Here is a 22,605-nt window from a genome sequence, read left to right as displayed (position 1 = left end):
ATATCTCTACCGTCGTTATATTGATCTCTATTTTGCAGGTGAACAAAAAAGATCTGGTGCTGGTGGACTCAACCTGCCGGAATCTGAGAAGACTGGCATTGGCCGTGGCTTCCCAGAAGCCTGTGCTGCTTGAGGGCCCTATTGGAAGTGGTAAAACCGCTCTGGTAGAGTTTATGGCTGCTGTCACAGGACATACAAAAACTACAGAGATCCTCAAGGTCCAGCTTGGGGATCAAACTGACAGCAAGGTGAGCAACATTGAAGAATTCTGCATTGAAAGGTCTTAAGATTAATAGGCCTTTGTTATATATTTTGTTGAGTTGTGTACTTAGATTATCCCAAATGTTTCCACTATTGTTCAAACCAGAGAATTCCAGAAATCCAAATTTACACAAGGTAGCAGTGTGTTTCATTTGGCCACTATAATTTCCAAGATGGAGAGTGATGATGGAAAGCTAGCGAATTAGAATAAATGTTATGTGAATACAACTTTAAGCATTACCTTGTCAGTGAACCTTTGTGCCTGAGTCATGCAGATAGATATTCATCGGCAATGGTGCTTGTTTAACTGTGTGTTTACGACAGGATCATTGTTTTCATATGCGCCAAACAGCCATATAACTTTATTAGACATTAGCCTTAAGATATAGGAGTTCCTCTTTTAATATTTAATGGAGATTAGATGGAAGCCTGAAAATGTATGTTTTTTCTGTTTCACAGATGCTGCTAGGGATGTACCGTTGTACTGACATACCAGGGAAGTTTGTGTGGCAGCCAGGAACGCTGACACAAGCTGTATCTAAAGGCCAGTGGATCCTCCTGGAAGACATCGACCATGCACCTCTGGATGTGGTCAGTTAAAACTTCTTGAAAACAGTATAGACTGAGACCTTGATATTTTAAGTTTCATCCCTTACTCAATATTAGAGCTGTCCCAAAAGATTATTTTTCAAATTATTAATCTAGCAATTATTTTTTCGATTAGTCGACTAATCTTATGATTAATTCAACGTTACATGACCAAACAAAAGTAACGTAGTAATTGTAACTGTTGTTGGTAACTTATATGAGGAAAAAAATACCACAGTTGTAGGCGGAGCAGCATCTGTCCTCACGTCTGTCCTACAGACTCTTCGTCACATTTCTGCCCGAAAAACAGTGTCTGTCACTGGCAAAAACACTTTAACTCTCTCAAGTGGTTGTGTGGATGTAAATCCCTGCGATGGTCAGCCCTCCTGACCGAGACTTCAGTGAACTTTTCCCCAGAAAACAGTGACAAACGCAAGTGACAGAGTCACGCAGCAACCTGTTTACTGATAGCGATTATGTAATAATGTAATTTCGCACGAAAAACGTAACTCTTCCACTTTCCAGGATGTTTATGGGGCCGGGTTCTCAATCACTACACGTGGTAAACGTTCCGCGGGGTTAGATTTACAAGGGGGTCACCTGGGAAACACACTGACGTCATCATCATGATGCGTACTGTCACGTCTATTTAGGAGCCACAGCGCAGCTTTCTGTGTGAATTATACGGCGGTTCGTCTTTACTCCAGCGGTGCTTAGCTCAGTGTGAATGACCAATGGCGGAAAATTGACGTACCGCCGCTGCGGCATTAATGCAGTGTCTCTGTGTGAGAAAGGCTATTCTCAGCCTCCGCGGGTACTACCACTTCCTGTTTGGGATGACGCGTCAACGCAAATTATTCATGTCGACAAATTTATGTTGTCGATTGCGTCGATGCGTCGTCCCAGCCCTACTCATTATACATGGTATCTTAACCAGGTCTTGCTACACTGTATTTCATGAATAGGTCCATAATAAACGGATGCTTTTTATTACTAACCCCTGTTAATGTTAGACCTGAACATGCCATGTCATCAATCTACAACCGGACTTGTTTTTTTAGATATCTGTACTCCTGCCTCTGATGGAGAACAAAAAACTGATGATTCCAGGGCGGGAGGATTGCATCGATGTTGCTCCTGGATTTCAGTTCTTTGCAACGAGAAGGTAAGAATACTGTTACAATTTCCTGTGTTTGCATGCACTGAAGGGATGTGATTATTACTAGCTTATCTTCACTTAATGGATGTGTCTCCTTACAGTTGGAACATGTCAAGATCTTATATAAACAAATTCAGGCACCTTATGATTGTCCTTGTGCATGTCCCAATTACAAACACCACAGGATAACATATGTTAGGCCTCTGTTATTGTTATGCATTATTCAAATCTCGGTCACTGTCAGATTGTCTTTAATGGAAAGGCATAAAAGTTATTGGACAAGAGTATGTTTTTGGTATTGCAGGACGTACTACAGTGGTGGCAGCTGGCACAAACCACAGAATTCTCATGCAGCCCTGCTGGACAAATACTGGACCAAGCTGCAAATAGGCAACATGACACGAGAGGAGCTGAAGAAGGTAAGTGCCCCTTATCAAACAAAGGACAAAGTTAGATTTTTTACTGTGAAAACCACAAATATGTTTAATGAACCAATTGCGTTACTTATAATGTAAATATAAATTGTTGTTTGCTAAATTTGTGCATAAGTTTTTGAAATTTACAAAGTTATATGTAACTATTTACATTTAAATGCAGCACACTACACTAAACACTATATAACATACTAACTATACACTCCAAACACGCTATATGTCACAAATCTCTCAACTCAACTCTCAAAACTCGCCATCTCTGTCTCTGTACCCACAACTTCCCATGTTCCTCAGCAACCAAACTTGCTGCTTGCGGACACTTTTCTGACAAAAGCCTGTTTTTACCATTTCTTCCTGCACCAGACACAAAGCAAACGTGACGGCAATGTTCACGAAAAAGCGTGGCGGACATTATTTACCCTATTTAAGTCCGGTTTTGGACGTGCCGATGCGTCCAGTCCATCGATTCGGGAGGTGGGCTGTGTGGTGGTGGGCTAGCAGCTAGCTACACACGAACATCCACAGATTCCAATTCCACTTTGTTGTCCTCATGTATCCGGATCTCCTCAGACCGGAACAGACTTGGTCCGGACTCGTTTAGTCTCATTAATCCACAGTCAGTTTAGATGCACAGAACGGGACCAACCGCTGGCAAAATCCTGGTCCAGCTCGCTCTGCTGCAAGTATAAATCTGCTTGTTTCTTAAGGTATGTTGTGGAAGTGAGCTCTGCCGTGATTGGCTCTGGTGCACATGTGGCTATGGTGGGTATGGTTGACAATGCTAGCAGAATTCGTAAAGCATTTATGAAATAATTCATTAACAGTATCATTGTAGTCCAGACAAATGTGACGTTGCACACCCTTGAGCCACGCAGCAGCCATGTTGAAACTCTCAGATCACTCTGATCCTGATCTGCAGAGATATTTGAAGCACACATACACACACAGACAGAGATTCCTTGCTTTTATAGAGAGATTAGTGCATAGAAGTCGGTGACATCATGTAATTTCATGCATTCACAGAAGGTTCCAGAAATTCCCTCATGTCTTATTAGCTTACCCTCTGTCTGTCTATGTAGGTGCTCATCAGCAGATTTCCAAAGCTGACAGTGGTGTCAGAGCGTCTCCTGGATATCTACTGCCAGCTGACTGGAGAGAGACATTCTGACCCTGACACAGGGAGCATCCAAACTGCTGAATGCAGCCAGCAGCACACATCTGCAGACAAAAGCACACCGCTGGAGGGGAGAGCGCTCTCACTGAGGTGAGGCCAGCGTTCTCTGCTCTCACTTTACTTTTATCTCTTATCTCTTATCTAGGACAACTGCTATTCTTATGTGAAATATATTGTGGGGTCCAAAAGTCTGAACCATGCTAGATGTATTGGTGTTGATGGTGTGGTTACTTTGGGTCTGCCTGATCATGCTTTGGATACTACTGATCCAGTTTCTTTGCTTAGAATAACTAGAAGTGGACTTCTGACACTTTCCCAGACTTTCTGATTATTTTAGGTTTACGCGATGACCTTGGAGCCTTTCAATCTGGTGTCACACTTATGGACCCTGCTTTATATCTGATATGGCTATCAAACTGCACAGAGGTTTATAAACACTGAAATCGACTGACTACAAATTAAGATGGATTATATTTTGTGTATTATAAATTGTCTTCATGATAAAAATAAAAATCCACTGAAACCATGTTATCTATAGCAAGAATCAACAAGAATTTGACCATTCTGTTGAAATATACGGGGTGCACAGGAACCCTGTGCTATTTAGAGCACCTTAATATAACAACCTTTTGTTACCCTCTCTGCACCCTGTAATCCTGACAGTCATGGTCAGTGGGGGCAAACATAGAAAGCTTTGGATTTACATGTGTCAGATCTCCCAATCACAACTACCAGCCATTCTGCCTCGGCAGCCTCCACGACTTTAATTAGCTTTCCACCAGCTTCTGCCGTGTTCGATAGATGATCGATTGGACTGTCCTCTGGACGAGGGGCAGGAATCACAGCCTCTACAGGTCATAGAGGGGCATTCTCATTAGGCAACAGGTTTATAAGTACCTGCATACTTAAAGACAGTTCTCATCTGTACTGGTGCTTTTTGTAGTTTCCACATGCTTTCAGTGTGATCCATAGAAGCTTTGTTGGTGAAGATTCAGCCATAAATCAATGTGTTCGTTTCCATGCCCTGCACTTCAATAGTACATATGCTTTTCATGGATCAATGTAATTAACTTTATAGCTTGGCATGTGATGCTTGTCTAGTTCATCAGGGTTCATGCTATGGAAGAAGATATATTTATGTTAGGTCAACTTTCTTGCTTATTCTTATTTACTGATTGTTTCAGCTGTCACTATGTAATACTATAAGCCTTCACCACAGCTATTGGTGTGACCAGCTTTTTCTCTAAATGTTTATTTAATCCAACTCTTTCACATCTGATTTGTTGATTTACTCTGTGCCCCCACATGCTGGTGCATGGTTTCAATAGTCTCCAATAATGTCTTGTTCATTCCTCTTGATCCCCTGAGACAATATGTAATACATTGACAACATTGGTTAAAGGATTTTAGTGTCTCACTCTGCAGCTAGCATCCAGAAATAATATACCTGTTACATTAATTTACATTTCATTCTCTTTTCTTGTTGTTGTGTCCTTATTATGACTCCATAGGGACCTACTGAAATGGTGTGAGCGGATCAGCCTTAACTTTGATAGCACCTCAGCAGCCACAGCACAACATGTCTTCCAAGAGGTTTGTGGATTGGATTTTAAAAAAGCAACTGAATGAAAGCATATATATCTTCACCGCTGCCAGAGTATAGTAATTAGTTATAATTACTTTAGTACTATTTTAGTCATATTTAACTGAAATGTTCACTCCTAAATTTGTATTATTTTTAATGACTGGTGCCTTTTTGGTGTTTCCTTCCTCAGGCTCTTGATTGCTTCACAGCCATGCTGTCTCATCCCGTAAATCGACTGCGAATGGCCGAGATTATTGGAAGCAAGCTCAATATATCCAAAGAGAAGGTATTTGACAAGGTTTTTATTGACAGAAATTTTGAACACAGGGGGCATTAATTCAAAGCACACCATGACAACATTGATTGAAAATTGAGAAAATGTTGTTTTTTTTGACATTAAAGGAATAGCTCAATAAAAAAGAAATTCAGTTATTATTTACTTGCCCACATGCTGAAAGAAAGTCAGGTGAAGTTTCGTAGTCCACAAAACATTTCTGGAGCTTCACAGTAAACAGTGCTGCAGCAAAACATAGAATGGTTCAATATAGCTTTGATATAGGTTCAATACAGCTCGTCCATCAGTCTCTAAGTTACTGGACTTTTTTTTTATTGTTTAAATTTTTACAGCATTTAACAACAAAAGAAAACACATACATTGAGGAAGATCAAGAGAGAAAAAAAAAGTGGGAGATAGAAAAGGGTTTAAAAAAATACAATACAATAATAATACTAAATATTGATTATGTTACTGGACTTGAATTGATTAGAAAATACACTATTTATATCCTTTTTAAGCCCAAATCTTCACTGTAGCTGCTAAAGGTGTTAGCATGCACCCTGTCTGAAGTATGTGCACAAGCTCAACTGTGCATTTGTACGGGGGTGTAAATAACATCCTTTCAAATCAGTTTTGAATTTGAGGCTTCTAGAGACTTAGATTACACCAACTAGCTGTATGAAGACATTTTTATGCTTGTTTTTTTACATCTTAAAACAAGTCTCCTGCTTTTACAGTTGTTTAGGAGACTGCTGCAACACTGTTAAGCTGTGAAGCTCATCAGTATGGGGGCGGGTACATAATGACTGAATTGTTAACTTCTCTTTTAACAGAATGCCATACAATGACGACAGTTTCTGCCCGTTGTAATTTTTTTGTTTTTTTATTTCTGGCCTCTGGTTTGTCTATAGGCCCAGCACTTCTGCCAGATGTATCAGCCTGGCATCATGCTGACCGAGCTGGAGGTCTCCGTGGGCAGAGTGACACTGGGTCGAAAGCAGACTGAAGCAGTGCAGCTGAGTGTGTAAGTGGGACATCCTGCCCACCCTGACCCCTTTGACCTCTGTTTACACCATATGTGCATCAGCTAGTTGCTGTGCCAATATTCACGTACTGATAGAACCAAATAGATCCCCTGCTGCTTTGCTCTGTAAACATCAAATTGATTTCAAACTACATTATGGTAAACAAAGCCATCTAATGGTTAGACAAATCAGGACATGCCCAAATTCACATTGATTCTGTTGTACAGCCAATATCAAACCATGGATTGAAAACAAAGTGTGACTTGGTCCAGTAGTATGCGAAAACTGAGATGAGTTTAGTGTCTGCAGTATTCTGTGTAGTGATAACTCTATTAAAAGCGATCCAATTCTGTTATGATAAGACACATTTACTGTTGGATACTAAAAACTGTTACTGGCTCAATTAAGTCTCTAACATTGCCCCAGACTGGTAGAAGCTATGGCTGAGCAACATGCTAACAACTGATTCTACAGGCTAATCTACAAAATAAACAGTAAAGCAACACAAAGCATGACAAAGCTCACATCCTCCAAGTCTGAAGTCAGGTCAAAGATGTTGGGTAGTGATCTGTTCTTTAAGTTGTATAGTTAGTGACACTTGTTCATACACTAAGTCTAATGTTGATAGCCCATAGTAAATCTACACATCCTTGAGCTTCCTTAAAATGTACACATAATACAACAGTTTTCCAGTTGTTATGGGGATATTTCTGTCATATTTCCATAAAAAGTAAAGTTAATTCACTGTTTGTTGACATCATCATAATCAAATGTGCCTAACCTTTACGTACTTTCATGTCATCTGACCTAAGCAGCCAATATTAAACACTGACTGGGAGGTCTTATTTCACTGTTTGTGGGTGGTAGGTACTCTAGATACCAGAAATGAATGTGCCTAGGTTTTCCATATGTCCCCAATAAAGGTGGTGATTCTGCTGTAGACAGAGGCTGCACACCTTCAACCATATACAAGCTTCCTCACTTGTCGTGGAAATCCAGTGCCTGTTGCTTAAGCTTGCCCACATTCTCCTCCTCAGTCCATCTCTTCTTCTTGCTAGCAATGTCTTCTTGCAATAAGTGTGAATCCGCTCAGAGTGTCTTTGAGACAACTTTAGATACAGTTGCAGTCAAATGCTTACATACACTAAAGAACATGTTCACAACAGTCTTCAGTTCAAGTGATTTCTACAGCTGCATTAATCAATTTAGTTGATTATAGAAAGTTGTGTGAAGCGTATTTTCTTTGTAGCATGGCCTCTAAACTTCCTCTGAGTGAACCTGATTGATAACAGCCCATTTTGATAGGACCTGTTTGATACAGCCATTAGACTCAAACATTACAATGGGAAAGTCTAAAGAGCTCAGCATTGATCTGAAAGAGCACATTATTGATTTGAACAAGTCAGGAAAGTCACTTGGAGCCATTTCAAAGTAGTTCCGGGTCCCAAGATCAACTGTGCAAACAAATGTTTCTAAGTGCATGGCACAGCACAAACTATCACCTGCTGCTGAGAGAAAACGGGTCAGGATGGTCAAGAGCCAACTAAAAACCTAAAAAAAGCAAAAAGCAAGTCTTCGATGAATTAGAGGCTTCTGGCGTCAGTGTCTGCAGTCAAGTGTGTTTTACATCACCATGAGCTGAGAGGCTGCTGTGGAAAACCTAAAATCATCAGCAGAAGGTCGACTCTTGGGTGCAGTTGGGTGTTCCTACAGGACAATGATCCCAACACACATCAGAGGTGGTAAAGGAATGGACCAGTCAGGCTACAGTGGAGCTTTTGGAATGAGCTTTCCAAAGTCCTGACTTAAAGAAACAAGTCTGTGCCTGGAAGCTAACAAATGAAGTTGAACTTCACTGATTCTGTCAACAGGAACAGTTAAAAATTCAGGACGTCCAGAAGCTTGTGGACGGTTATCAACAGCACCTGAGGTGAAACAAAGACATTTAACTAAATAATAGAAATTTCTGTGTGTATATTTATGATCCAGTAGATTTGGTCCCATTTTCAGGAGACCTATAATAAATCCATCACTGAACCAAACTTCATGAATGTTTTTGTGACAAAGTAGTTTGTGTTGCACTCATTCATCACAGAGACATGAGAGCTGTAGAAATCACTGGAACTGAAGACTGCCATGATGTACATGTTCTTTACAAGTGGATGTAAACTTTTGACTATGACTGTAAATATTGTTCATTGTCTTTTGGTGCCCTTATATTAGAAAATTGTAGCTGACTTAAGATAAATGTTGTATTTCATGGTTGAGGGGGCTTGACAGTGACACCAGTATCAACATACACATTTACTTATTTTTCTTTTTTTTTTTTTTTTTTCCCCCATGAACAGGGAGAACCAGACATTTGCTGCCACACGTCCCTCTTCAGTGCTGCTGGAACAGCTGGCGGTGTGTGTAGCCAAAGGCGAGCCTGTTCTTCTGGTGGGAGAGACAGGAACTGGGAAGACCTCCACTGTTCAACACCTGGCCAGAGTCACAGGTGAGCTCAGGAGCCCAGGTGGGCTGTGCCTCCCAGCCTGCTCGAGTCCACATGCTGTCCTGAATTCCAAATTGTGCCTGATGTTCATAAGTATAGAGTTTTTTTTTTGTTTTTTTTAAAAAAGCAGTCCATACCACTGATTGAAATATTCCTTATTGCGTGTCAAATTCAGGACACAGGTTGCGAGTTGTGAACATGAACCAGCAGAGTGACACTGCCGATCTGCTTGGAGGGTGAGTGACATACAAGTGTACATGAATAAACCTGACATGAGTAACTTTTTCCATCACCTACAAATTTCATGCTCTGGCAACCTCAAATACCATCTGTCATTTTGAGAGATAAAAACTCTTCATGCTGTAACAGCTGTACACTCTGTTATTCTGTTAGTTCAAAGTCTTTAAAATAAAAGGCATCACGCATTATTTTCTGTCTGATGCAGGTACAAGCCAGTTGATCACAAGCAGATCTTGCTCCCTCTCCGGGAGGCCTTTGAGGATCTGTTCTCCCAGACATACTCTAGGAAGCAGAACCTGACTTTCCTGGGTCATGTGCAGACCTGCTTCAGGGGGAAGCGCTGGCAGGATCTGCTCAAACTCATGGACCATGTCTGCAAGTCTGCTCTCACTAAGGAGCTGCAGGAGAAATCAAATGGTAGTGTACCAGAAAGAGTTAACAACGATAAATGAGAGTGTACTGGCAGCTGTGGCACCATGATAGACTAATATTTCTTGTGTGGTTGTGCAGCTGCCTTGCTGCAGGAGCAGTGGGAGGCGTTGGCTGCCAAGCTGAGCCAGACCCATCAACAGATCCGAGCCTGTGAGACTGCCATGGTCTTTGCCTTTGTGGAGGTAAAGACCTAAAAGATAGCCCCCCTCAGCCTCTACATTGCCAACTGCCAAAGAAAGGCCAAATGCAACAACAAACCATGAGTTAAAGCCCTGGACTGTGTTCATCAGCTCTGACCTCTGTGTGCTCCACTGTAGGGAACGTTGGCTCAGGCAGTTAAGAAGGGCCACTGGATCCTGCTGGATGAGATCAACCTGGCAGCAGCGGAGACCCTGGAGTGCTTAAGTGGACTTCTGGAGGGCAGTGCTGGATCTCTGGTGCTTCTGGACCGGGGAGACACTGGTGAGGACAGCTGTCACCCATACGACAGGGATTGGATTTGATGGCTTTCAGTTTCAGTGAATCTGAGTAATCGCAGTACTTGGTCTGAATATCAAATAAAGAATCTTTTGAATCCCTTGTTGGATATGTTGAGTTTCAGTGAAAAATAACAAAAATGCATTTATTCCCTTAACTAAATTCAGTGGTATCAGCTTTTCCTGCTAAACCCATTAATATTTAGATGTGACATTCAACAGATCACAATGATTGACCTAGATGTATGTTGTTTAAATCAAATACATGTTGCCCTTTTCATTGATGTTTCAGTATTCCTGGAATTGTTGTTGATTTTGTTGTGATTTATTTTATCATAGAGCCTCTGACACGCCACCCAGACTTCCGGCTCTTTGCCTGCATGAATCCAGCTACTGATGTGGGCAAGAGAAACCTGCCTCTGGGCCTCAGGAACAGGTGAGAGTGTGCAGAGGTGAAGACATAGTGAAAGTCTTTATCTCGTCAGCCTAGCTAAGATGCTATTTTATGTTATTTCTTAGAAATATCACAAAGCACATTAATGATTTCAAATGAGGGTAGGTTTTTCCTCTTGACTAGATAAATCCCAGACAAGACTGAGTTCTAAATTGGTACAACTAATTAAATATACTCATCTGGGGATATCACATACTGACTGTATATGCATGCTCCATGTATTAACCTGCTCTGTGTGTGCACCTGTCTTCCAGGTTTACTGAGCTGTTTGTGGAGGAGCTAGAGAGTGAAGGAGATCTCCGCATTTTGGTTTCAGACTACCTCAAGGGCTTGAATTCACCCAGGAATGTCATCAGTGGTATCATAAGGTTAGCATTTACACGAGAAAATTCAAGTCGGCTGAAAACAACCATGGCTCAAAAAAAAAGTCTTTTAAGGACAGTGTATCAGGGAACATTTCATTTATAGACACTAAAAATCTACCATAACTGTATGCAGACTGAGGCACTGCTCAGGGCTGAACAATGTAGTTTTACCTCCTCTACATGTGTTTTGGTATAAAAGAGAAGAAATTGCTGTATTTTTATATCCTTTCGTGTATATACTGTATAAGTGATACTATAAGGTAATAAAGTAATGAAAAAATTCAACATAATCTGTCATACAGTAGCAGCCTTTAATTCAGGAAACTAGTGTAGTGCTTTAATAATACAGCAAGTTTTATGTATCATTTCTACTTTCTTTATGGTGTTACTATCAAGATGCCAAGGGCAGACATTTCTAGTGACACTAAGATACTTAATGTGATGAAAATAGCTCTAGCCTAAACCTCTCAGTCCTCATTGCATTTTTAAGAATCTCACAGCAGGTTCAAGAAGACTGCTGATGTATTTATTAATGTTACTTTAACAAGTGTGCTGGTTTGCAGTTTTTACCTAGCAGTACGAAAGGAGGCCAACTCACATCTGGTGGATGGTACAGGTCACAGACCCCACTACAGCCTGCGAACCCTGTGCAGGGCACTGAAGTACGTGGCAGCAAACCCCTGCCACGGTGTGCAGCGCTCACTCTATGAGGTAGGTTGCTCTATAAAGAGTCAGTCCACTGAAGTACAAAGTTAAAAAAAATCTTATGTACCCCAAGTGATATTGAGACATGCCAGTGGTTTTTGCTTATGTTGAAAGAAGTTTGGATCGTTTCAGTGTTTCGCCATTATTTTGACTTGCTGTGACAGTGTAACATTGTTTCTGTCCCCATCACCTGCATGCGTTCCATGTTGATACGCTCCCTGATTCTTCATTGCAGGGTTTTTGCCTGAGCTTCTTGACCCAGCTGGACAGAAGTTCCCACCCTTTGGTCCAGAAACTGGTGTGTCAGCACATCCTGATGGGGAACATTAAGTGTCTCAAACAAGTAAGACCTTCTTAGAGCTACTTCCTGCCTTGTAAAGTGCTCTGATTTTTAAATGTAGCAAACATAGTACTGTAACATATCTTGCCTTCAAAACCGTAACAACTACAATGTCACCCAGTAGAGCACATGCCTCCACCCTGGCTCAACCGTCCCCATTTCATTCAATCAAGCCTAATCTAATATTTTATTTGTAACTGTACAGCAGTTGAAAAGAGACTACTCTATGAAAACCTATTTAAATCTGCTAGATCCAGATTCTCATTAGAATCCACATCAAAATGCATTCACCTATAGGTACCAGCTGACTAAATACCCCAGACTTCATTATTGCCCGAGCATTTATGAAAATGTTGGAACAAAACATTTCTGGATCCATCTCTTTCTCCAAACAAACAGACACAGGGAAAACAGTTAAAGTAAAGAGTTTAGGAAAAACATGCTAATATTAAGGGTATGTAAAATGCAAAATGATATTGGAAGCATTTTGTTGTGTTTCCTGCAGCCTATCCCGGCGCCCTCAGACCGGACATGTGTGGATGTGGAGGGCTACTGGGTGGCCCAGGGTGAGATGGAGCCGGCTCTGGACCCCAGCTACATCCTCACCACCTCAGTCAAACTCAACCTCCGTGACCTTGCTAGAGTGGTATCTGCAGGGTAGGAAAACTGTTGCCCCACCTGACCTCTTGTCCATGAATTCCCCCGAAATCAATGGTTCATCTATAAATGTTCATTTTGTCGGAGTTAATTCTGGCCCTTTTAGAAGACATGGATCAAAGTGCATCAGGAAAAAATGTGGTTGGACTGAATTTCCCAGTGTCGGTGACCTGCCAAGCAGAAATCGATTAGCTTTTATGTCTGTGTATGGGTTTTGTCAGGGACAGTCTCAACTCCCTAAATAGATATTAAATAGAGTTTTTAGATAAAGCACAAGTGACGTCCAACTCTGATGCTGGGTGATAAAGTATGGCTTACAGTCGATCGTTAAGTTTTTTCCAAAGGTGTTGGATGTGGCTCAGTGTTGACCAGTCAAGTTTCACACATTTTTTATGAAGCTAGCTCTGTGCAAATTATTGTTTTAATGAGTTGTTAAAATACTGATTGTGTAGCTTTAAGGCATGAATTATTAAACATTAAGTCCTATTCATTTGTCACTATTAATAGTAGAAATATACATAGGATGCTAACACCCAGTTTTGACTCCCATCGTATGTATGAAGATGACAGGCAATCAGTGTTCTGGTTTTATAGTTGTAAGAATGACTGCTTTATGACTGAGTGATCACCACACTACTCACTAGCCCTTGGGGCTTATTAGGTTATCTCAGGTTACAAATCAATAGACTACCCTCCACACATCACTATATCTCTAAATGATTTGGCCTCACAGGACTCACCCGGTGCTGATCCAGGGAGAGACATCTGTGGGGAAGACCAGTCTGATCCGCTGGCTGGCTGCTGCTACAGGGAACCAGTGTGTGAGAATCAACAACCACGAGCACACCGACATCCAGGAGTACATAGGCTGCTACTCATCAGATGACAGGGGCAAACTGATGTTCAAAGAGGGTACGATTTCTCAGGCTTATCTGTTTTAATTAAGAATCATCTTCACATTCATTAGACATAATACAGTATGTCAAACTGAATAATTACTTTTTTGTTGCAGTCGAAGCCTGACGACGAAGTGTAATGCTTATTGCAAATATACAAAGTATATTCCTCTCGAGACAACCATCTACTGTTAGACTGTAGTAGCATTTCCCCAGTCAGCCCCTTTCCACTATTGAACTCTGGCATCCTCCCAGACAGTCATTTGTGTGTCAATCTGCTCCAGGTGTTCTGATAGATGCCATGAGGAAAGGCTACTGGATCATCCTGGATGAGCTGAACCTCGCCCCCACTGATGTTCTTGAGGCTCTCAATAGACTACTTGACGACAACAGGGAGCTGTTTGTGGCTGAGACACAGGAAGTCATCAAGGCTCACCCAAGATTCATGCTATTTGCTACCCAGAATCCCCCTGGTCTCTATGGTGGTAGAAAGGTATACCATCCATTCAGTCTGAGAGTTTTTTTCTGACCGCATGGTGATAGTATGGTCACCATCAGAATCACTTTCACTAACATGCTGGACATCTCACTTCACCAATATTACTGATGCTCGATGGATGGGTATCAGTGATGTTCTGGGTGGTTATAATCACTCGCTGTTTCCTGTCAGGATGCTCTCTAAAAGTTGACAAGGAGTTGGCATGGGAATTTAGCCGTCTTACAGAGGTCAAATATTGTTAATTTTCACGTTCATACTTTTATTATGGGGATCCTAGTGGAAAAGGTGCACAAACTTACATTTTCAAATAACACATTATTTTTCTCATGGTGCATTGCTACAGCATCCCTTCTCACACTGTGTCTTGAACACTTGAACTATTAGCTACAGAGTGAGACATCTTGAAGTGTGGTAGGCTGACTACTATTGCCCAGCTAGCAGCAGTAAAAATGATTATTTCCATTTTACCCCAATGACAGAGTAAAATAACAGTGTTCTCTGTTGGAGAGAGTGACTCCCTTTGGCGTGGAGTTACTCGCTTTGCAGATCTTTCACATGCACAAAAAAGCTACATAACACAATAGAGGAAAGGGTAAAACCCAAAAGCATAATACGACCTCCTAAGTATTCTTACAAAGCATTTTCCATTGAATCTAATATTTCTGAGGGAAATGATAAACTGACATCTTATGCGACATTTATCTGTGATCAAAGCATAAGAATAGTTTAACATAGTAATCTTTACTGACTGGTTTCCAGGTGCTCTCCAGGGCTTTCAGGAATCGCTTTGTGGAGCTTCACTTTGATGAGCTGCCTACTGGAGAGCTGGAGACCATCCTCCACCAGAGGTGCAGCCTGCCCCCATCCTACTGCACCAAGCTGGTCAAGGTTATGCAAGACCTTCAGGTAACTACACTCTTGTGTGTTGCTGTAGAACTGTCTGTCTACCCTGTGTGTGACCTACTTATTTTTGGTGATCCTAACTACATTTGTGAAATGTGTTCTCCATGTCTAGTCCTTACGCAGAGGATCATCTGTGTTTGCGGGTAAACATGGCTTCATCACCCTCAGAGATCTGTTCCGCTGGGCAGACCGCTACAGGCTAGCAGAGCAGACAGAGGTCTCTCAGGACTGGCTTCAGCATTTGGCTGATGATGGTGACGATTTTCAGACTTTAAATTCACTAGCTGACACTTGTTTTCTATTGAAACTTTAGGTAAAATTGTTATTGTCTTCATCAGGGTACATGCTGCTGGCAGGACGTGTTAGGAAGCCAGAGGAAGAGGCCATTATACTGTCCATCTTGGAAAAGCACTTCAAGAGAACGGTGAACCCTGAAAACCTGTTCTCACAGAAGCAGGTCACCAGCCAGTTCAGTAAGTGGACCATAATGCTTTTTGAAACACTTACAGCACTTTGCTGTTTTGGAATTTGAAACAGCATGTTGACGTCTCTTCTTGCATACTAGCATAGTCTTCCTCCTGCAAACAAAAAGGTCAGTTCAAAAGACATAAAAAAAGCTCCCTTGCTCAGTTGTTGCCTTGGTGCTTTGATTGGCAGGTCCCTTCATTGACAGCATTGCTGGAGTTCCAGAGGAGTTTCGTCATGTGGTGTGGACACATGGCATGAGGAGACTAGCTGTGCTGCTAGGACGAGCGCTTAGATTCGGAGAGTCCGTGCTGCTCGTGGGAGACACTGGGTAAGATTAAAATGTGACTGCTGGACCAAATTCATTCTGTCTTATTTTACTCATTGGAGTACTATGGAGATAATCATTTTTACCACTGCTAGCTGGGCAATAATGGCCAGCCTACCACCTTGGTACATACTGAAGTATACCAACTACTGGACAGACTGAGAGGGAATTTTGTATTGATAAACATAGTTCCAAGACAATGAATCCCAATAACTTTGGTGATCCACTGGCCTTTCCTCTAGCACCACCACCAGGTTAATATCTGTAGGTAACACGTTATAATAACCATAACTAATAAATGGTTAATTAATTTAATCTGTAATCTTGATCTTCATCAGCCATTAATTAAGCATTTGTAAAGGTTTGTAAACATCACTCGCAACTAAACAATAAACATTTCATTGTTTGTTTTTTTTACAGTGTAATAACTATTAATTAAAGTTGAATTAACTAAATGTACAATTTATTGATGATGGTTATTATAAAGTCTAACTGTTTTTTCTGCTCATTAGTTTATGCTAAACTAAGATGGTAAACACAATGTCAATGTTGGCAAGCTGATGTTAACTTTTAAGTTGATGTGAGCTTAAAACACCTGGATACAGCCTCCATAAAGCTCCTGGCATGTCTGCGTAATCTTGTTCTGTACCTTATTTAACATCATTATTATGGACTATACAATCAGTGCATGTGTGTATATATTTTTATCATAGTATTTGTCCTGTTCCTTCACCAGATGTGGAAAGACTACAATCTGCCAACTGTTTGCTGCTTTGGCTGGACAGAAGTTTTTCTCTGTCAATTGTCACCTACATATGGAGACGTCTGACTTCCTGGGAGGTCTGCGACCTGTCAGACACACACATCAGGTACTGACTTCTTTTGTGATTTGGTGACACATTTATAGGCAAAGAAAAAGTCATATAGTCTTACTCCAAGGTTGTTTTGAGCTGGCAGAAGTGAATAAGATAAATAACAAGGAAAGCTGTCATTAGCTTTTTTAGGCTTTTGAAACATACCGTCATGCTTGTGGAAAACAAGAAATGACCGATCAGACATTTGCATTAGCAGCCATTAAATCATCATGTAATTAAAGCAGGAATGTTGAGTACAAGATTCACAGCACCACCAAAGGGCACAGATGTGCTTTGATATTATTAATCTGCTTTGTGTGTGTATGTGTCTGTGTGTGTGTGTGTGTGTGTGTGTGTGTGTGTGTGTGTGTGTGTGTGTATAGAATGATGGTGAGGATGGCAGGCTGTTTCAGTGGCATGACGGCCCTTTGGTGCTGGCCATGAAGGAAGGAGGAGTGTTCCTCATGGATGAGATCTCCCTGGCAGATGACTCAGTGCTGGAGAGACTAAACAGGTAGACACATGCATTGTTTTTAGCCCCTTTCACATTGCTTTTTCAGGAATCATGTGGCAATATTCCACCTTGCCTATGATCCCCCAACAGAGGTGGTAACAGAGCAACAACAAAGGCAAGACTACCTCTGTGTGTAAGGGTATGCTGGCAGTGTTGGACAGGCAGGGATGTGACATTCAGTCTGACAATACAACAGATTTCTTTCATCACATTAAAGAAAACTGTCCCACACTTCAGCCCACAAAAATAGTCAACAGCGAGCCAGACAGATTCTGCTGGCAGTGATCATGTGACGCGATTTAGAGAAAAAACTCTAAGTCACAATGTCTTCATTGCCTTCCACCTCTGTGTTGTTGTAGTTACTGTCTCTGGAATTACTATATATTAAAAAAATCACCAAATTTAATGAGGAAAAGTCACCATGATAGTCAGCTCTCCTGACAGAGTCTTCAGTGAACTTCCCCTCCAGCAAATCCCTCTCCGCAAATAAGAGCCAGACAGGGTCTGCTATTTACATACAGAAATTATGTTATGTAACTTAGAGCAATGAACTTAACTTTGTCACTTTCCAGAACGTTTGGTGGGTCAAGATCTCAATCACAACACATTATAACAGCATTCATATGATTATAAACCATCGGCTGAACTGGTTTGAAAAACATTTTAAAAAATGCTCAAATCTCAACATTATGATATATACCATCACATCTCTCTTGGTTCTGCAACACTTTGCTGTATGAAATGACAAACAAAGGCAGTGTAAAGGCGAGCCTTCGTTGTAGCAGTATTGCAGAATTGCTGTGTGAAAAAGGCTTTTGTTTGCTGTCGTAAGGCCGTGTTGTATTGTATGAGTATTAGTTTTGTTGTATTGTAATCATGGAACCTTGTTATTAAAAGAGAAGCTTTTGTAAGACTGATTCCCTATGAACAATCAGACAAATGTGCATTAGCAAACAATTTGATACTCAAACATCAAACTTGACAATGTTTTGTTACACAAAACAACTCTGTGGATCCCTTCCAAACTTTAAGTAAATGTCCTGACAACAGGTTGGTAAGACTTCTATATAACATAGTGCACTTTTACAAGTATTGTTAAAGTATTGTTTTAACAAGCATTGTTAAAGTGCAGTTTTGTTACACTTTGTATGATATTTCATTCAGAACTTTTGCATTTTGTGCTCTTTTGCATTTTGAGCACCATAATCCACAATGACACACCGCCACATATTTATCCACATACAGTTAATGAGAGATTAAGAGGAGCCTCTGACAGTGTGTTGTGTTTGTCAGTGTTCTAGAGACAGAGAAGTCTCTTGTTCTGGCAGAGAAGGGCAGCGGAGACAATGATGACGTGGAGCTGATCAGAGCAGCTGCAGGCTTCCTTCTGGTTGCCACCATGAACCCGGGAGGAGACTTTGGCAAGAAGGAGGTAGATAAAGAAAAAATATTCCAGCGTTGTCAGTTGGGCTTTGGATGAAGGTGATACAGCAGATAGAGTGCTTATAAGCCACTGCAGCACTACCTGCTGACTGTTGACAGAGACAGTTTTGCATTTGACTGATTATGTTGTGTTTGGAGGAAGAATGTTTGTCCCAATGATTTAACATTCTTTTTAGAAATGTGTGCATGTGTTTTTAAGAGGAATCCACCAGAACTGCAAGTAGGTAGAGTCTAACTCTTGTGCTTGTCTGTTTTTGCACAGCTCTCTCCTGCCCTCAGGAACCGTTTCACAGAGATCTGGTGTCCTCAGAGCAACAGCCGCAGTGACCTGGTTCAGATCATCCAACACAACCTGCGCTCAGGCCTCTCTCTCGATGGTAAACTAGATTAGAGCCAAGTATACCACACTGAAACAGGTTTTGGTTAAAGCCATTCACTTGTCCTCATTAGAACTTGTTAAACAGCTCATGAAATAAGATTTATTTTTTGCAATTTATTTCATATTATACCTTGATAATATAAATGTTTTAGTATATGGACGATTGAGACCCGTTGTAACTTGTACATAAGCATTATTACACAACCACTGCATGATAAGTCTAATTTAATTACTGTTAAAGTAACTGATAAGATAACCAACACGTTCTATTTGATCCTAAGAAATTCCTAGCATCTACGTCTTAGAAATTCTGTAGTGAAAAAACAAGATGGAAATTACAGATATAGTCCCATCTATTTCGTCAAAGACGAAAAATAGAAACTTGAATGAAACTTAGATTTTAGAGTTTATGAGATGAGTTGTACCTGAATGTACCATGAGGTCCCAGATTTAGGCTGTGTTAGTGAAAGTTTGACTGTGTGCCTCTGTGAATGACACGAAGACGCAGTACAGTCTCGAGTCACATGACTGTTTTGGTACAAATGTTTACCTGCCAGTGTGGTAGAAGGCCATCAGATATTCACTTGATGATTTGAAAATCTACCTGCATTTGGGACTTGATGGGTGCTCCAAAATTTAACTCAGCATTTTATTAATTTCAGATTATTCAAATAAATATCTGTTTAAACCCCAAACGTGTTTGGGCCCAGACCTAGTAACATCACTAACAGTTGTCATTAGGTTGAACATTGACAAATCAAACCTGAAACTGATTTATCTTTATATCTTAAAGCAAGCGATGTGATTACCCAATATACCACTGCCATAAATCTCAAAGTCAACACCCTCTCCCTTGGCAAATAATGGAAACAGAGTTTAACAGCAATTAATTCTGCTGTATAAAAGAACTGCCTTGCCTAGTGAAAACATATGCAGATGTGAAAAGTGTTGTTGAAGTTGTTTGTTGGTCTAAATGCAGGCGGCGATATCGCAGAGCTTATGCTGGACTTCATCGAGTGGCTCACCACACAGGACTTCGGCCGGCGCTGCATCCTGAGCGTAAGAGACATCCTGTCGTGGGTTAACTTTCTTAACATTGTGTGTGAGCGAGATGAAGACGGCTTCATGACCATGGGAGCCATGGAAGATGAAGATGAAGCGGAGTGGGACCTCAGACTGGACACTGTTACCGCTTTCATTCACGCAGCATGTCTGGTCTACATAGACGGCATCGGCTCTGGTAAACTGAGCTTTTTTTTTTTTTTCATAATTTTTGTCTCTGAGGGAAACTGTTGAACACATGGGATCTGAGACTACCTTTTCTTGCAGGAACAACGGTGTCCTGTGCAGACAGCGCTCTGATGGCACGCCGACTGTGCCTGGGCTTCCTGCAACAGCGGCTGAGCAAGATGACCAACCTGGATCAGGAGATGCTAGACGCCCTCAGAGTCTATGACAGCAACGTGCCGCGGGAACCACAGTGGGGGGAAGATTTCTTTGGCATTGACCCCTTCTACATTGCCTTAGGTATCAACTTAAGTTCATTCCTAACAGATTTATTAGATGCTCGCGTTCACATTTTTTTTGCTTTTTGTTAATATCTTCTGAACTGTATATATACGTTCAAATGCTTTATGTAAACACATTCATTCCACAGAGCTGCATCTACTGGTGTCAGCCCATGTTTTTAACCTGAGACTAGGATATAATATTCAAGATTTCCTCATCAAAATGTCTAGAAACAACTAGACCTTTGTTCTATATTTTATTGAGTTGTGTGCCTTCATTTGGTCACCTGCAAAGTGTGAGCAAGGAAGTTGGCAACAACTTATCGTAGAATTAATAAAACTTTTAAACTTTACCCTAACCGTAATGATTTAAATCCACAGTGGTGGGTGTTTAGTTAAATTGTGTTTGAATTGACTTTAGTCTCTCACTAAACTCAGCACTCACCTGGGTCTCTGGTTTGCTCTCTTATTTTTCCACTCTCCTCTCTGTAACGTTACGTTCATGACATAAAGTAATTTGCCATTCAGCTCCATTAAGCAGTCAACATTGCAGAACATAAACACCCGGCAATGTGAATTACCTCTGGGGATCGTTGCTGCAGTCAGGTTGATAAACAGGAGTAAAGACGAATCAACTTTTGAATCCCCAAAGTTAAATTAATCTGTGAGCTCTCCTCATCCCATCAGAGCAGAATTAAAATGGCTCCAGGTGTTTATTCCTCCAGAAGGTCTGGCTCTGTTCTCAACTATTCTCCTGAGCTGGCCGGCTCTGAGCAGTTGGGCAGCTGATGTTGATATCAATCTCATGTCTCTTGCATCAAGTCATTTATGGACTGCTTTGTAAAAGTTGTTTGTCCAATCCAGTTTTTCCTCTCCATATCCCACCCCTGTGAAATCACTCCAATTCAGATTCTGCATGTTACGTGCTGGTTATCGCATACTTCTCTTGTGTTTCAATCTAATTGGCATTTCTTTTGTACACCCCCCCCCCCAAGGGCCTCAGACCGAGAGCCGTAACCTGTCAGATTATGCCATCGCAGCAGGCACCACTGCGGTGAATGCCCAAAGACTTCTTCGTGCTCTGAAGCTGCAAAGGCCTGTGCTGTTGGAGGGCTCACCTGGTGTGGGAAAGACCAGCCTGGTGGCTGCGCTTGCAAAAGCGTCTGGAAACCACCTGGTCAGAATCAACCTGTCGGAGCAAACGGTAAGCCTTCATATGAATATTCAGATTATTCTATTGATCTGCTGAAAGAATTTAAAAGGGGTGTAATGTTGATGATGTGCACTCTTTGGTAGGATGTGACGGATTTGTTTGGGACAGATCTCCCTGTGGAGGGAGGGAAGGGAGGAGAGTTTGCGTGGCGTGACGGCCCCCTCTTGGCTGCTTTGAAGGCAGGCCACTGGGTTGTCCTGGATGAGGTAAAGACTGCATTTTTGTGCCTACGAGCCTGCTTTGATGGCAAATAAATTGTTATCTGATGATGCTGATGAAATTTGTGATACTAAACTGAATTGTTTTTCATTCTCCCAGCTGAACCTGGCGTCTCAGTCAGTGTTGGAGGGTCTTAATGCCTGCTTTGATCACAGAGCAGAGATCTTCATTCCAGAACTGGGAATGAGCTTCCAGGTTCAGCAAGAGAAGACCAAGATCTTTGGATGCCAGAACCCCTTCACTCAGGGCGGTGGACGTAAGGGACTGCCCAAATCCTTCCTTAACAGATTCACTCAGGTAAGGAACAGTCAAGATGATTATACAGACATTTGTATATTCAGCAAAATAGTATTATCATCATTGAGAGCAATATGAAACAATAAGAAATAAGTGTCAGACAACAATCGTAGCTGTAAAGTTGGAGAAAATGCAAATAATTCACACTCAAGAAAAAACAAAGTCTGTGTACAAATATGTGAGCTCAAATTGATGGGAAGAAGTATTTCTCCACATTATCGGTAATGGGCAGAAACATATTTTGGGTCTTAGACTGTTGAAAATAAGATGCATGTTAAATTCAATTTTGCAAGTGTGTGCAAAATAATTTTCAGTTTTAGACAAAAGTTTTTATCAGTTTTAAATGGCTTATTCGTCATCCATAATTGACCCCATAGATTGGGTTGAATATGGTTTCTTGAAAGTACTACTGCAGCTCACC

The 22,605-nt window shown here is 41.2% G+C and overlaps 1 protein-coding gene across 2 annotated transcripts in view; it reads left to right on the top strand.

Moving 5' to 3' along the window:
• The window catches only part of mdn1 (midasin AAA ATPase 1), a 63,643-nt gene that overhangs the window by 4,986 nt on the left and 36,052 nt on the right, over positions 1-22,605 (top strand). For both annotated transcript variants that reach the window (XM_037087401.1, XM_037087400.1), the window contains exons 6-38: positions 39-248; positions 721-852; positions 1,911-2,014; positions 2,313-2,427; positions 3,522-3,706; positions 5,128-5,209; positions 5,392-5,487; positions 6,390-6,502; positions 8,852-9,000; positions 9,173-9,233; positions 9,443-9,654; positions 9,748-9,851; positions 9,987-10,131; positions 10,485-10,581; positions 10,854-10,967; positions 11,528-11,675; positions 11,905-12,012; positions 12,515-12,666; positions 13,400-13,578; positions 13,847-14,055; positions 14,821-14,967; positions 15,077-15,218; positions 15,303-15,437; positions 15,622-15,760; positions 16,494-16,626; positions 16,995-17,125; positions 18,419-18,557; positions 18,831-18,945; positions 19,927-20,187; positions 20,277-20,474; positions 21,451-21,659; positions 21,752-21,874; positions 21,987-22,184. In XM_037087401.1, coding sequence (XP_036943296.1) covers positions 39-248; positions 721-852; positions 1,911-2,014; positions 2,313-2,427; positions 3,522-3,706; positions 5,128-5,209; positions 5,392-5,487; positions 6,390-6,502; positions 8,852-9,000; positions 9,173-9,233; positions 9,443-9,654; positions 9,748-9,851; positions 9,987-10,131; positions 10,485-10,581; positions 10,854-10,967; positions 11,528-11,675; positions 11,905-12,012; positions 12,515-12,666; positions 13,400-13,578; positions 13,847-14,055; positions 14,821-14,967; positions 15,077-15,218; positions 15,303-15,437; positions 15,622-15,760; positions 16,494-16,626; positions 16,995-17,125; positions 18,419-18,557; positions 18,831-18,945; positions 19,927-20,187; positions 20,277-20,474; positions 21,451-21,659; positions 21,752-21,874; positions 21,987-22,184 — 4,785 coding nt within the window. The remainder of the gene's footprint in view (positions 1-38; positions 249-720; positions 853-1,910; positions 2,015-2,312; positions 2,428-3,521; positions 3,707-5,127; positions 5,210-5,391; positions 5,488-6,389; positions 6,503-8,851; positions 9,001-9,172; positions 9,234-9,442; positions 9,655-9,747; positions 9,852-9,986; positions 10,132-10,484; positions 10,582-10,853; positions 10,968-11,527; positions 11,676-11,904; positions 12,013-12,514; positions 12,667-13,399; positions 13,579-13,846; positions 14,056-14,820; positions 14,968-15,076; positions 15,219-15,302; positions 15,438-15,621; positions 15,761-16,493; positions 16,627-16,994; positions 17,126-18,418; positions 18,558-18,830; positions 18,946-19,926; positions 20,188-20,276; positions 20,475-21,450; positions 21,660-21,751; positions 21,875-21,986; positions 22,185-22,605) is intronic.

Source organism: Acanthopagrus latus, chromosome 22 (genome assembly GCF_904848185.1).
Source record: "Acanthopagrus latus isolate v.2019 chromosome 22, fAcaLat1.1, whole genome shotgun sequence".
NCBI classification, from domain to species: domain Eukaryota; kingdom Metazoa; phylum Chordata; class Actinopteri; order Spariformes; family Sparidae; genus Acanthopagrus; species Acanthopagrus latus.
This window is presented reverse-complemented; position numbering and strand designations above follow the sequence as displayed.